This window comes from Nyctibius grandis, chromosome 7 (genome assembly GCF_013368605.1).
Source record: "Nyctibius grandis isolate bNycGra1 chromosome 7, bNycGra1.pri, whole genome shotgun sequence".
Lineage (NCBI taxonomy): Eukaryota > Metazoa > Chordata > Aves > Nyctibiiformes > Nyctibiidae > Nyctibius > Nyctibius grandis.
This window is the reverse complement of record NC_090664.1, coordinates 4,595,933-4,611,548: the sequence shown is the minus strand read 5'-3', so window position 1 is coordinate 4,611,548 and position 15,616 is coordinate 4,595,933. Positions and strand designations below refer to the sequence as shown.

The following is a 15,616-nucleotide window of genomic DNA, read 5'->3' as shown; positions in this document are numbered from 1 at the left end:
TTGGGTTGTTTTGGTTTTTTCTTTTTCTCCCTGAAGGCCTGTCTTGGAGGAACTCCAGCAGTAATATTCAGTCTGCCTTGTGTTTCTTCTTTCATTGCTAGCCTTTGACACCCTCCTTTTGAATTCCTAACTAATTTACTAATCCCAGTCTCTCTGATTTAATTAAGGAGATTCTGTTTTCCCATGTTATGCCTTAAGTTCTTCACCAAGGTTAATCAGTCATGTATTCTGTTTCCAAAAAAACTTTTTTTTTAATCATAGGAAGATACCTATAATAAATGCATGCTGCATTTATCCTGTTGTTCATTTATCTGCATATCTTGAATAGATTTTCTTAGAAGAGATGTTTTTGCGTAGGTGTTTGTCAGAATTCTGGAATGGAGACTATTTGGCCTCTTTGATTTATAACAGAGATTTTAATGTACTACAAATGAACAAGAATTTATGTGGTGTGCCAGGACAACTTTTTTCTGTCAGTCATTCAGTAACTGGATCACTTTGGGGAAAAAAATCTGAATGACTGACAGAAAAATCTGCATGATTGACAAGTATATATTACACATGTGTATATACATATAAAACATATATATTACAAATATTATAAAATATAAGGATACAATAAACATTTAGATATTTACTTTGAACTGTTGTAAGAGCTTTTGTTGGTAAGCAGACTTTCTAAAATAACAGAAAAAGCAATGCCTTGAATAGTTTACATGTGTTCTATCTTTGTCATGCTTAAGTGTAATTTTATTCTTGTCATTCTCTCCTCCCTAATTCCCCTTTCCTCTCTTGCACGCTCTCTTCCCCTCACTCCCTTCCCTTCTGCCACCAGGTGCTGTTTTATATTTCTCCAGTAAATAGATTGGTGGGAGCTCTGATGACTGTCCTGTCACTCTTTCCTGGTAAGAAGAGAAGTTTGGACTTCTTTCTGTGTGCTTTCTAGTGATAACTGAGACTGGCTGTACTGTTTCATTTGGAAAACAACTTATGTGACAAGAGAGTTGGTATGTTGCCTGAAAAATGGGTGACTTGGATGCATGTCCATGTACTATGTACACATCTCCTAATACTTACTACTTGCACTCCATGGGTCATTTCTTGTGCTTAATTGGAGCCACTGGATCTTCTGTATTGCCAGTGGGTGACATAGATGGGACCTTGAATAAGTCACACATTCCTGTCAAGTTCCTTAAACGAAAATACAAACCTCTCTCCTCCTTCTACATGTGCTCTTCAAAAAAAGAAAAAAAAAAAAACTGAAAAAAACCCCACCCAGACAAAACCTTGCTAATTCTTAGCTTCTGACCAGTTTTCTCAAAGCAAAAAAGCTGGGGCAGATTCTTCAGGAGAGAAAGTGTGGGTTTTGAGTTGTTTTGTTGGTTTGGTTTTTTTTTTTACACCTCCACACACAAAGTAGTGTTTTAAAATACGTGATTTCCACTATGCACACAAGAGCATTTTGTTCACTTTTGTTAACAAAAGTCATTTAAATTTCTATTGAGATGCTGATACTCATGCATGCTATCACTTTCCAGGTATGATTGAACACGGTCTGACAGACTGCTCACAGTACAGACCAAGAAAGAGCATATCAGAGGATGCTGGCTTGCAAGAAAATACACCACTGTTAGATAACTATGTCTCCGTGTCTGCTGCTGATACTTCAAATACAAACTTAGGAATGGGAAAGGGAGGCAGGAAGATGGCAGGAAACCATTCACTGGAAGGTCAAAAAGCAAATGTGCCTTTCTCCCAGTCAGAGAAGACTTGCAATGGAGCTCAGTCCTCCAATGGTACTGTGCAGCGCTTGAAAGTTCCTTCCCGTGCTTCTCCAGCGTCCTCTGAAAGTGACTGGGAGACCTTAGATCCTAGCATTTTGGAGGAGTCTAATTTGAAAGAAGAACGTGAAAATACAGCATCAGAACAGGTTGAAAGTCTTCCGAGCGAAGGCATGAGCTCAGAAAGCCTTCCAATCACCGTGCAGCCCCAAGCAAATACAGGGCACACAGTGCTTGTTCCAGGACTGATATCTGGGTTGGAAGAGGACCAGTATGGTATGCCGTTGGCTATTTTTACAAAGGTAAACACGTTGTTCATGATACCTGGTAACTCATAAAGACATCTGTTTTTCAGAAGTGGCTAATAATTTTGGTTACCCAACTCTGTGTGGACAGTAGGGTACTACCAAACACATAAGTACGGTCTCTGGCAAGTGACTGTGTTCCTAGGCAGGTGGAAAACACGAGTGCATGTCTGAGAGGGGTGTGTGCATGCACGCATGCATTCCACTTTTATGTGTGTACTTACATACTATTTGCAATTCTACATGATGGTAACTTGCAACCTCACTGTGGTTAATAAATGGTACGTTATCAGTAACTACTGTTTTCTTTTACTCTGAAGAATTGTTGATCTAACCTATATGGGGCAAGATCAGAGTACTTAAGAAGTGTTTAGATACCTCAAGCTAAAGTAAGATTCTGAAAGCTATATCTCAGCTGACACCTCAGCCTATGTTTTCCTCTTCTGATTTATATATATATGTATTTATAGATGTGTATATAAATGTGTGTGTATCTATCTACACGCACAAAAATATAAATATATATATATATAATTTCACCTATCTTTACATGTTAACTCTTCCTGGTTGTCTGTGGCTCTTTCCCTGTGCATGGTGCTGAGCTGCTGAATTTTAAGATTGCACCGATGCCTAACTGAACTCCACATATTCCAGAGTCTGTCTGAGGTCTCTGATGGACATCATCAGATAACAAGCAATACATTTACTAGGGCTTGTTTCCCATAAAAAACAGGGAAAATGCATCCCTTTTAAAGATACTTTTGTCAGTAGAAGAAGTGATATAATACATTTTTTGTTTTGTTTTTAATGTAATAACCTTTTAGATTAACATTTGCCCAGAAAGTAGAAGATTCAGATTTATTTCCTCAAGCTGATGAGGTTCAAAGTGGTGTTTCTTCCTTTGGAGGTGCTTATTTGCATTTCCTTGCAGAACATTGTATTTGATTATTGTGTTTGAGCTTCTCACAATAACTTTCATTGGAAATGTTATGCTATGTGGGCCCAGCTGAGCAGCTCAAATGTCATTGCCCTGTATTGCCTCATATCACTGTTAGAAATGCTTTTTCAACAAAGATCTGCAGTCTGGTGCTTGTCCTTATGGTCTGTCTAATGAAAAGAATACCCTGTAAATTGTATTTAGTCTAGTTCTATTGAAAATACTAGATGGAAAGCAAGAAGAAAATAAGGGGACCTATAAGTGCAAACTTAGTTTGCTACTAAGCTCATAAAAGAAGTAAACAATTTTAAGGAAGCTGACAGTTTCTACATGTTTACCTTCTGTTCTGCAAAAGCACTTTTCACTTGAGTTCATCCAATGTAATTAAAGCAGACAAGGCTTACATCTTTAAGCTATCAGAAAAAAGTGATGTGAAATTATAGTTTAACCACTTAACTGGAAAGTTTAAATCTCATCTCAGGGTTATTTTATGCCATCCATGGAAAGACTAACAAATCTGACAAATTTGAATGGGAGGAGATTTTGCCAGATGGCATAATACATTATTCAAGTACACCTGAGCATAAGGAAAAATAGGTTGTGATGCTTGTTTCTTTAGTACCAGTTCTGTTTTAGATCTAATACCCATTCCATTTGCACTCTTTTAAAAAGAACGGAACACATTCACTGAAATAAAAGCTTTTATACTTGCAGACAAATGTGAATTTGGGAACTGGCACTTGGTACTTTAAATAGTGAAAATTTCCAAGACAGTGTTACTTGAGTATATAGCAATTAAACCTTCCTTTGCCAGCTTCTTAAGCCATGTTTTTTGGAAATTTTCCATTTTAGGTTGGCGATTCCTCTCAAAGCACCATTGTTTGACACAGGCTGTTTGTTTTCAGCTGATAAGTGCTTGTCATCTGGAAAGCCATCCCTGTGTCTAATATAACAAAAGGGACTAGTTGTGCTCCTTCCTTCCGTATGTTTCCAATTACCATGTAGTGCGTGATAAAGTGCATGTGCTCTTTGTTTCTGTCCAGTATGGCATTAGCCCTTCTGGGTTTCTACTGTTGAATACATTGCTTTGTACTTTATGCAACTGAACAGCTGGAATTAGACTTCGGGGGTATGTTGTTCCTATATGTAAAAAGAAAATTACCATACCTACAGCTGCTTCCCAATGATCTCTCAATGACTTACCTCAAAGCCTTTTTTCTAAAATGTTTGGGGTTTTTTTGAATTGGGATGTGGGATACTAGATTAACTTACAAGCGTGGAGTGGCTAAAAAGCAGAGTGTATTGCTTTTTATCCCGCTCTTTCTTAAGGCAGGCATGCATATGCTTGTCAAAAATTGATTGCTACCTCTGGAGCCTGGAAATCTCCACCTACAAAACGTGGATAGCAGCCTGTAGCTTTCCTGCATTACATGCCTCAGGACCACCAGAAGACATCATGGTATCCGAGTGGAGAGATTAATCTTTATCTCCATTGACTTCTTGTCTCTGAACTGACCTGAGACCTCACTCTTGTTTTATACTGCTTATTCTATTGCCTTACAAATACATGTAATTCCCCTCCTTTGCATTGTATTTCAGTTTCAGTCCTGAGACTGAACGGCAGCACAACCTCTTGAAAAATTTAATTCACGTGGAATCTGGTTGCTTTGCTTTGCAGGTGTAATGTAGCAAAACAATAGATAATCATGGCTGAAAGTGTAATAACTAAGGTTCGTTCTGGGTGGGATGTGCTGGCTTTTATTAGGAAAAACTCTGAATGTAGACAATTTTTTTTTTGGCCTTATGTTAATCCTCTGAATATCTCTGTTACTTTAGGGGTACCTTTGTTTGCCATACATGGCACTGCAGCAGCATCATCTCCTGTCAGATGTAACAGTCCGCGGCTTTGTTGCAGGAGCCACCAATATCCTGTTCCGTCAGCAGAAACATCTGAGTGATGCAATTGTGGAAGTATGAATCTTTGCATTTGAACTTCTTGAACTATGGGGGGGGGAAGCAGAGGTTGCGTTTTAAATATAGTGTTAAAGTTTCACATTCATGCCCAAATTTTGAATTACTTCGCTATGAAATAAATTCTTAAATGCAGAAGTTTATTAAGTTTGTATCATTTGGTAGGATTAGATAAACTGTGCAAAACTAATACATGTTTTTCTGTATATTCTTATATCCAATATTTGAATTTGCAGGGCACTTCTTAAATTTTTATGTTGTTGCTGCTGTAATTTTACTTTTCATGTCATGGGCTTTTTTCATTACTTTGTAATAAAGTCTTCAAAAATAAGTGCAGCTGAGAAACAGATACAGTTCGATAATAAAGCACATGGCTATTGACTTCCTTCTGATTTAATCAAGAAGTTTAAAAAAATAGTATCTAAGAAAACACTGTGTCAGTTCTAGCAAATAGATACAACTATATAATCAGCATTTGGTAACCTGAGATAGCTACATATAGGTAACCAACTTAATAAATTGAAGTGATAATCAAAGAGCCTCTAGGAAAATGCATGTGAGCATGAAACTTCCCCTGCCAAATCCTGTCAAATAAGCAACTTTTACTAGGTGCCAGGAAGATGATCAGATTCTGGTTCTATCAGAGCAGTATCTGACTTTCTGAGAACAGTTGATTCATTATTTGTTTGGCCATTTGTTGTTTCTTGATATTTTGGGGGACTGGGGGTTTAGATTTAGGTAGCAATATATAGTAGTATATATAAGCAGTTTTATTTAGATAAATGTTCACCCTTGGAATTATTTCAAACAGATAGAAGATGCTCAGGTACAAATCCACGATCCAGAACTCCGTAAGATCCTGAACCCAACAACTGCTGACCTGAGATTTGCAGATTACTTGGTGAAGCATGTAACTGAGAACAGAGATGATGTTTTCCTTGATGGCACTGGATGGGAAGGAGGCGATGAGTGGATCAGGGCTCAGTTCAGTGCTTACCTCCATGCACTGCTTGCTGCTGTGCTGCAACCAGGTAGAACAGATACCGTGTCTAGGGACCGGGATGAGGGTGGGTGTAATGAGCATTTGCTTGGTTGTGTCAAATGTGTGGCCTATCGCTGGATCTCCCTCTGCCTAATGTGTCATTTTAGGCTACTTTTTTGGTTGTCCTTGGCTATCCTTATTATTCCTTGACAAGCTTATTAATAATTCTTACTTCACAGTCTTACAGACACTTTCTTCTTTGACTGTCTCCTTCTCCTTGACTTAATTAAGCTTTCCTCATAAGTAGAAGTACCTGAAACCCTGTATATGGTGAGACTTTTACAAACTTGAGTGTCTTAGACTCTATTGCAACCTGAAGTTAATTTTGGGGAACTAATTGGATTCAAGGAGACATGAAGTTAAGTGGCTGCCTTCAGGAAGTTTTACTAGGCTGTTCCATCTTTTTTCCCTTCCTGCCATGATCTTAAGTAGGGATTCACATAAGTGAAAAGTCTCATCTAGAGGCTTTATAAGCTTGTGCTTTCTGGAGCTCAACATTTTTTTTTTCTTAACTCAGAGGGAATTCTCTATGTTCCAACCTTTTGTGCATGAATATAACTAAAAGAATCAATGTTTTATTTGTGGAAAATGTTTAGTTTGTCCAACACCGGCCCTGTTAACTTCATTCTCATCATGATTATTCTCTATTAACATCAATTAACTAATTCAGATCTTGTTCTGTCGTATTTGTGAGAAAACATGGGGTTGAGAACTTGATTTTAAAGTCTGGAAGATGCTAAGTTCTTTGTCTGACAGCATTAATATTTTAAGATGATTACCTGGTTGATATGAAATGTCAGGGTTTTCTGGGAACTCATACTACTTCACTGTCTGGCTCTAAAATTATTTCCTATACTCATTAGTGTTTTAAAGGGGATGTTGTTACGATAAGTTTATTCCACAGTACTTCATAGTGCCATTTTGGAGTGGATTTGGGGTGTACTAAATTTGAATGAATAATAACGTAGTACAGCAAAGCCCAGTGTGTCTCACCAAGACCAATGCAAATGATGTTTTTGTTCTTACTTGCTCTGTGGCCATTCTCTCTCCTTTCCTGTCTTTGCCCAGAGAATATGTCAAGAGGCCTGTGTTTGGATGACTTTTTTTTTTCTTCCCCAGTTGAGCTCTTTACTTAGAACTTTATAAATGAATTAAAAATAAGAAAAGTACTTTTTAGGCTTTTTTTTTCCCCTCTTGTCCTGGCGTTGTATATTTGGGACACTTTAAAATTAAAATAATAAAACATTTTTGAAGTGCCCTGTTCTTAGTACTAGAGTTTTAATTGTCTTTGATTTGATAAGAGCCTGGAAAATTTAAGTTTCTCTTTACAAGAAAAAAAGTAATATGTCTTGTATTATATCTCTAATGAACTGCTGCAAATTCTCATCTTTATTTTAATTTATCAGACAATGAAAAGACTTTGTCAGACTTCGGAACAGCATTTGTAGCAGCCTGGAAAAATACCCACAACTACAGAGTATGGAATAGCAACAAGCATCCAGCTATTGCAGAGGTAAATTCTAGGTAAGGAAACCTTTTTTTTCTTTTCTTTTTTTTTTTTTTTTTTAGCATTTAACATGGAGAGCTCCTAGTATGCCTAGTCAGGCACACAGTTCTGTAGAATTACAGCGTTCCCCTTGTTCCTGCCATAAAGCCCTGAGGGTGAAACTTTGGGGCCCTATTCTGTAAGTACAGAAACAGAGTATTTCTGTTCTTCAATACCTTACTCTAATTCTGGGCTATAGTTTTATGAAGAAAAATATATCCAGAGTTAGGAGGAGTAAAACTTGTTCAAGTTGATTGTTTGCTGTCCCCAGCTATAGAAAGTTTGTCATTCCTCAGGAATTGTCCTCAGATGGTTCTGCTTTTTATTAATTGCTGCCAGGTGTCCAGGGAATAGCTATGACCAGAGCTGTCATTGATGGGGATGGAGGGGAGCTGCCTCTTTTATGTTGCATCTTCTATACTTTGGGTTCTTTCATGTGTATTTTCACTTAAAGATTAGGTGGTGCCAGGCTTGGTAACACTGTTGGCTGTGCATGTGTTTTGTTTAGCATGGGTACTGTACTGCAGGGAGTTTTATTTGCTTTTGCTTTGTCAGCTGCTGTAGTCTGAAGAAGGTTTTCTTTAGACATACAAAGCTCTTTTGATCTACTTAAGGGACCTTTTTTCTTTTTCATTTGCTCTGTGTTGCTAGAAGGAGGTGCCCCTGCCTTAGTGTGAAAAGATTGTTAATATCTGGTCTACAAACAGAAGGCATCTTACAGGTAGTTCATAAGAAATCTAAGGTTGAATAGTCACTGGGACCTAGCCTGCTGTAAAGTAATATAGTAGTATATCTACAAAAGATCTTTTTTGTAAGCCACAGAGAGCAGTACAACTAATAATTGTGTGATATGGATTCATTGTGAAAAAATAAGTACTTAATGTTTTCTTGGGTTTTTCCTCCTCTTCTAGCCACCCATTCCAGGGACAGTACTCTGTATCAGATGTTAAGTTAAGATTGTCACAGTAAGTATATAGTACTTTGATTTGTATTTTTTTTTAAAGTGTGGTCAATAACTGTATAACTGTTGCTAAGATGAACTAAACAAAAGAGTTATTTAAATTGGCCATGTACATGAAACTATACTCAACGTTCACTTGCAAAACATCACCACATCTAAAGATGGAACATTTGCCTGAAATAGGGAAAAACAGTGCTAATTGCACTATTTTGTGTTGGAATTCACATAATAGAGCCCTGATTTTTTGCATTGCAATTATAGGGCTTTTGTATGTTTATTTTTAAATTGTAAACTAAAGCTGTTAAAACAGTGTTTTTCTGTATGTTGACTTTAGGTCTCATTGTTAGGAGAAAACCATTTTATTAAATTAGCTGGTTTTTAATACAGCATTGTTCTAAAACTCTTGAAGTTCACTGTATATGTACTGAGACAAGGTTCAGTTTCATCAATTTAGAAATTTAAAATGAGTTTTAGATAATCTTTTACTGCACCACACTCAGCTGAACTTTAAGTTGGTCTCAGCTCTCACCTGTAGTAGTATTCAAGTCTAAAACTCAGTGGTGCTTATTGTTCCGGTAGCTGTTCAGCTCTCACTGAAGCCGGAATTCAGGTCTGGAGTTGCAGTTAACCGACTCTTCTTGTTTATGCACAAAGCAAAATTGATTGTTTTCTCACTTAGCTGTGTTGACCATAAAACATCAGAGACTGGTTCTTTAAGATGCCTGTAAATCAGCAATACATACATGCTGCTGATTCTGCACCTGCCTTGACTGTAGACTGTTACTTTCAGTACACTGTGAGTAGACCTAAACCACATGCTAACATAGAAGAACAGCCTGAGGAATAAAAAGGTTCAGACTTCAGACCGCTGAATCTTTTTGTTGCTTTTGCTGAGCAACGATAGATTAAATTTCCGTGATGGTGATTGAGAATGCGAATGAATCAAGATTTATCTCAAGGTAATTGCCTTCAATAAGGTGCATGCTGATAGCAGCTCTTATTATTAATGGATAGTCTTTGTAGAAAGACTTAATTTGAAAAATGTGGAGGTGTCTACAATCTTTTACTTGCCCTATTTTTGTGTTTGAAAAGGGAAATATTAACTCTTCTGAGTAGCTGAAATCAATGTAAAAGGACCAGTAGTTCTTAGTGTGTCTCTAATAACAAGTATTTTTCCAACAGTGCCTTTATTCTCCAGGTCTGGCTTTGCTATCAGATACTCATCAAAATGACCTGCTTTTGCAAACTGAGCCTAAACTTGTTCTTAGTGTACTCTATTCTTTCTGCTTTTTGCATCTACACTGAAGATTTTGAAAGTGGGAAAATAATGCGGCATGCTGTGTTGTTAAGTTTTACATAAACGGGTTTGCAAAGCCTGAAACGTGGACTTGAATGTTACAATTGAAAACAAAATGAGATCATTTTCAAGTGGTCACACTTGTGCAGTAGAACTGATTGCTTTTGTGCTTTTCTTTCCAAATGATGGTAGTGTCTGTCATTTTTTTTGCATTTCTTTAACAAAAGCATGAGTAATTAATAAACTGTACTTGCTCAAAAATTTTATCTTAGAGCAAGATACAAAGTAAACTTTATTTAGAACAAAGAATTATGACTGATCAGTAACACTTTTGTTTAAAGCTTATATATTAGGGCTAAAACTTCTCAAAACTACTGCAAATCTGACTTTGTAATTTGGAACATAAATGCATTTTGGTAAATGTTTAGGAAGGGTATAAAGTGTCTTGTGTAAGAATGAACCATTGGGCATTTTGATTCGTGTCTTGCTTGACAGTATCTTTTCTTCCTCCGAGAAGCCTTCCTAACTGATCTATGTGGATAAGATGCATGCAGGAATTATGGACTTAATCATATATATATATGTGTGTGTGTTTAAAAAAAAAAAAAAAATATATATATATGTATGCTATGTAAATCTGTGCGTGTATTGATATATATTTTAACTATGTATTTTATTTACACCTGGAAGTAATAAGAAGTCAGTCAACTAACAGTCTTCAGTATCTCTCTTGTTTAGCTCTGTGCAAAACAGTGAACGTGGAAAGAAGATAGGAAATGTGATGGTTTCTACTAGCCGAAATGTTGTACAAACAGGAAAAGCTGTAGGTAAGAGTTTTAAAACCAGCTTGCATCTAAGCCATATCTTTTTTAAAGAAGCATCCTATACCTCAGTTATATTTCGGTGTAATCCACGTGTACTTCATAACATACATACAAAACAGAGCAACATTTTGAGGGGTAAAGCTGCTGATTGAGGCCCTGTATATTGTGTAATAGTGGAAAGAGAAGCAGCTAGACAAAGACATTCGTGTGAATTCCTTTTGTAGCGTGGGCTGGAGATGGAACATGGGAAGAGAGATGTTCAGGTAGAAGCTTTCATGTAATCTGGAAACGTTTAGACCACACCACCACCTTCTGCATTGAGCTATTCTCATGTTTATATCACTTTGACTGAAACTATCCAGAGCTGGTTGAAATCAGAGGTAGACCTTGTGTCAGCTTCTGCAGGTTTTGCAATAGTCTGTAACCTTCTAGAAAAGCACTTGTTGCACTTGAACAGGGGCAACATCCCATTGTCATCTTGCAGTGCGAGATAACGTGAGTTCACCTGTTGAAGAATCTGATAGTTGTTCTGCAGTAGCTTTGCCCAAAATTGTTTAGCTTCCTCTTTTATTCCATTTGAGTCTTTCTACTCTTTTTGCTGTTGTACACTCTGGCAAGGAGCACCTTTTGGCCTGAAGTCTAGCAAGCATTCCAGGGCAATGGACAACATAGGCCATTTCTGCTGAGCTACTATGTTCAAGTTCTTTGAATATTTTCTGACACAGACACTGGACTTGGATTTTAAATCCGAAATTGGACAACTGATTATGTGATTTTTTTTTTTAAATATATATATATTTATTCGTAGTGGCATAGTAATGATAACACTACACTATTGACCTTTCTTTTGTTTTCTAATGCAGGTCAATCAGTTGGAGGAGCCTTCACAAGTGCGAAATCAGCAATGTCATCATGGTTTTCCACTTTTACGCAGTCAACCCAAAGCCTTGGGGACTAAATGATGGTTTTGCACAATGCTGCTGAATATTTCAGGTGCAATGGTTTTTCTGAGCTGTAAAAAGACCGCTCCAAAACATAGGAGTGGAGATTAACTACCCAGGACCAAAACAAGGTACATGTTGCTTGCAAGCAGACATGGAATGTTACCGTTCAGTTTCACTAGAAGTGTAGAAGAATGGTGAGTGTGTCCATACAATGGGATGGCATTTGCAGTGTATTGGTTGTATTTAAAATGACTCCTTTTCTTTAAAACTGAGCCTTTATAAAGACATTAGCAAACAGGGCTTATTGCAAGCCAAATGTGTTTGACTTTAGATTTGTACATTTTCTTGGATGTTGAAAGTATTTATGTAAACTAGTTATATTTTTCAATCCAAATAGCCAAATGTTTGTGAATTCTTGTTAGAAATAAGCAGAGTATAAATACTGATTCTTCTTTCAGGTTGGATTTGAGAGCATCTCTGCAAAAGTAATGGTGTGAACCCTTAAAGGGTTCCAAGCCAGGTGGAATTTTCTCGCTTTCACCTGCTAAAATCGGCAGCGTGCAGAGTAAGACTGTGGCTGACTTAAGGGTTTTTTTCCTTTCTCCTCTGTAGCCATGTACAGTTATTTGCATTAATCTTTCTCTAGCTCTCTTTGTGCCCCCAAATCTGTGTGACAGTTGTGAAATCAGTATTTTCTTGATGTTCTGCAGTACGCCTTCATAACTGCATATGTTTTGGCTGGTTTTTTACCCTGGGATGTGAATGAGATTCCAGTTGGAGAGATCTCTTCAGGAAAAGTATTACAAAACAATTCTCCCAAATTGCAATCGGATCATAGGCAGTTTTGTGAGGTCTTGTTCTGTTAGGATGTAATTACACCATCAATGTAGTTACATACATATGAATACAAAGTACTAAAACCGCCTAAAACTAGCACAGTAGCAAACTCTGCGTGGCTTTTTTTTTTTTTTGCCAGTAAAGTTATGAAGACTCTTGCAAACAAAAATTGGCTGTATCTATTTTCTGTGTCAACTCAGGGAATGTTCTGTTTGAATAACTACTTTTTTCATAAGGAAAGTAACACTAGAATCAAGGGAGTAACTGAAACGGCTTAGTTCGTATCCTTGTGTGAAGAAATATAATAGTTTATATGAAAAGATGTGGCATAATACTGTATTTCGTACGTAACATGCATGCGGTGTCTTCTGTATGCAAGCGTATTCCACTTCCTACATTTCCTGATTCTAAGAGAGATTATTCTCTGTTTCTTGCACTGTGTGTGCCCCTCTTTGCCTTCTAACATCCCTACGTGACAGCTGTTAATGTTTTCTACGTTACATTATCAAATGTTCCAACTTTCTGTAGTAAAAGGCTCTTAGTTTATTGCCTCATCAGAATCTGTCAGCATCTTGCCATGTTCTCTTCCGGGGCCAAGATTTCAAGTCATGGTTATTTCTTCTATTCCTCAAATAAAATACAGCAGCTGTACAAGAGAAAAACGAGAAGGCTTGAATGTAAATTGTTTTAAGAAATGAAGTTCTGATTTCTTTAGTTGCATTTGAAAAGCTAATAGAAAAAACACATTTGTATCACGTAGTTACTGTCCAGCAACTTAGTTTTCAGTTTTATTGCTTCAAACAGCAATTCAAAACCACAAAATTTGGTTGGAAGCCTTCATTAATTTGTTCCAGGACAAACTAGATAGAATGGCCATGGAAAACCTGATAGTATACAGCTAGTTTGAGTAGTTTCATTTGAGTAGGGCAAAAAGGCCCCTAAAGCTCTATTAATCTGCTGCTTCTGACATACAAGTAATGTGTCTGTAGAACTGCAACTATTGCTCCTGTTCTCTGTGTGTATTTGTGTATCTCCTAAAACTTCTGATGCTATTTTCTGTTTTATTCTACAACTCTGTAATAGACATTTATATCTTTTCAAAGACTAAGTAATACTTGATATGCAGGAAGAGCTCTGGTCAACTAAGACGAGGGCAGCATTTATTCACGATGAGTCTAGAGCTTTCTGATTCAGCATGCAGATAAGAAAATAATTGAAAATAATGACTTGCTTTTGTGAAATGGCTAACATATTATCTGCTGTCTGGGATTTAAGCAGTCAGGCTTCATGTTGTAATGAAGACTGAACAAAGGTGCATAAAGGATTTAAGCACCTATCAAACTAACTTCAGCAACTTAAGGCACACGAGGTAAATTTAGGCTTGAGAGCTCACTATGGTGAGTTCCAGGAGCCAGGCAAGTGGTTGGTATTTACATGTACAAGGTATAGAAACAGGACCTTCAGGGATCCCTTTTCAATATCCTTGTCTTTGCTGCCTCCTCACCTGAGTTTCCTCTGTAGAATTCTCCTATGCCCCAAACTGGTATAGCTGATTTGTTAGCTCTCTGCATCCCCCTTACTCCCACAGATTCCCTCGCTGGCCCAGGGATATTAGAAAGCTGACTTTTTTTTTTTTTTTTTTTGGTAGATTGATCTGAGGAAAGGCAGAATGAGGTGCTCTCTGCAGTGCTAAGGTGATGGCACAGCTGCTTGCTGCTTTGTACAGGGACTCTGATACTTTACAGTGTTTCTCTTATGGGCAAGACAACCAGACAGATCTTTCTCTGCAGTCTTTTTCCCACTGTCCCAGCTGTCTCTGTTGTGGAGCCAAACATACAACCTGATGAAGAGTATTTTCCTTTCTTTACAAATGACAGAATAAGAAACTTGAATTCGCTTTCAATCTTTTTAAGAACTGGCATCCTGCTAGCAAGCTAGACTGTGATTTAAACTCACGCAGTGATTTAAGGCTCATGCAGTGGGTGGAGATGAAGGGATCTTCATAATATGTGGTCTTCATTAACATGTATGTTTGCTCCTTGACATTTGCCTAAACTTGGCTGTAGGAAGGTGTGCAGCCACTGAGGTTCATCTAAGCTCATGTAGTCCTCTTCTTAATTTAATGGTTGTAACCTCTTTAGTTAAATCCAATGCAAATGCAAGTTATTTTCCTCCCCTGTTTTAAAATTTCCAGTTCAAGCCTTATTACTGATTCAGAAAGATTTAGGCAGTCAACTTCCATTTCAAAGACCCTGACATCCATTTCTGCACTGCAAGAAGCACCGAGTCCTAAATGAATTGGTGATAGTGCCTCTAATGAGTCAACTGTGGAGCTGTTGTTACAGCTCTGTCATGATGTGTGTTGCAAAGGTCTTTCTGGCTGTCAATGTGCAGCATGAACTGACTTACAGGTAATACAATAGCACACCTCTCAACTTTCTGGCATCAGAGGCATCAACCTCTGCCTTTTGTATGTGCCAGTGTTTGAGGAACTGCTTATGGAGCAGAGATACGAGCTGTAAGTCCCAGAAACCCCGCCAGACTAAGTATTGTTGACCAAATATTTCATTTGACTAAAATGTTCAGCATTTTTCATCGATCATTTTCATGTCATAACCTTAATTCCTGTGCACATCTGATACCAGTTTCCTCAAATATCACAATGTAATCATAATTTTTAGATCAGTGTTCTAGTACATTGCACTTGTTTGACATTGTACATCTGTTTTAAGCACCTTTGTAATTAAATTTAGTATTTTGCCGAAACAAGCTTCTTTCTGATTTCCATAGAAATTATTACTAAGCAGAGAAACTAACGTGGCAGTATTTAATTGTACCAGTGACAGGATGAATGCAGTTTTTAAACATAGAAACTATTGCTTGATAATTGAACATACAAGTAATGTATTTGATTTTTCTCTTGTGCTGTTGGAAAAATAAATACATCCAGCCTGTTTAAAGCTCAGTCTGCTCAAAAAGCTTTATTATTTTAAGAAATTAATCCCAGTAGAAGATACTTGCAGGCATCTGGGTTTGATATTGGTAGCTGCTTGTAATACACTGGCAGTCTTTGAAATTTGTCTTCCATTTGAACCGATTGTGGATGTTGCTTTTGCAAATTTAGGACAAGAGGATCCTCTAGCGTGACTTTTTATTCCCTGTTGGGTACTG

General features: G+C 37.3%; 1 protein-coding gene across 2 annotated transcripts in view; it reads left to right on the top strand.

The window, feature by feature from the left end:
- The window catches only part of AVL9 (AVL9 cell migration associated), a 43,056-nt gene extending 27,724 nt beyond the window's left edge, over positions 1–15,332 (top strand). Inside the window, exons 9-16 of one of the 2 annotated variants that reach the window (XM_068404864.1) lie at positions 836–905; positions 1,539–2,083; positions 4,860–4,994; positions 5,806–6,025; positions 7,443–7,560; positions 8,494–8,547; positions 10,579–10,667; positions 11,528–15,332. In XM_068404864.1, the coding sequence (XP_068260965.1) occupies positions 836–905; positions 1,539–2,083; positions 4,860–4,994; positions 5,806–6,025; positions 7,443–7,560; positions 8,494–8,547; positions 10,579–10,667; positions 11,528–11,622 (1,326 nt within the window). In that variant the 3' untranslated portion in view covers positions 11,623–15,332. Of the gene's footprint in view, positions 1–835; positions 906–1,538; positions 2,084–4,859; positions 4,995–5,805; positions 6,026–7,442; positions 7,561–8,493; positions 8,548–10,562; positions 10,668–11,527 lie in introns of those variants that run through there. The other variant, XM_068404865.1, reaches the window with a different exon arrangement.
- The last annotated feature ends 284 nt before the right edge of the window (positions 15,333–15,616 follow it).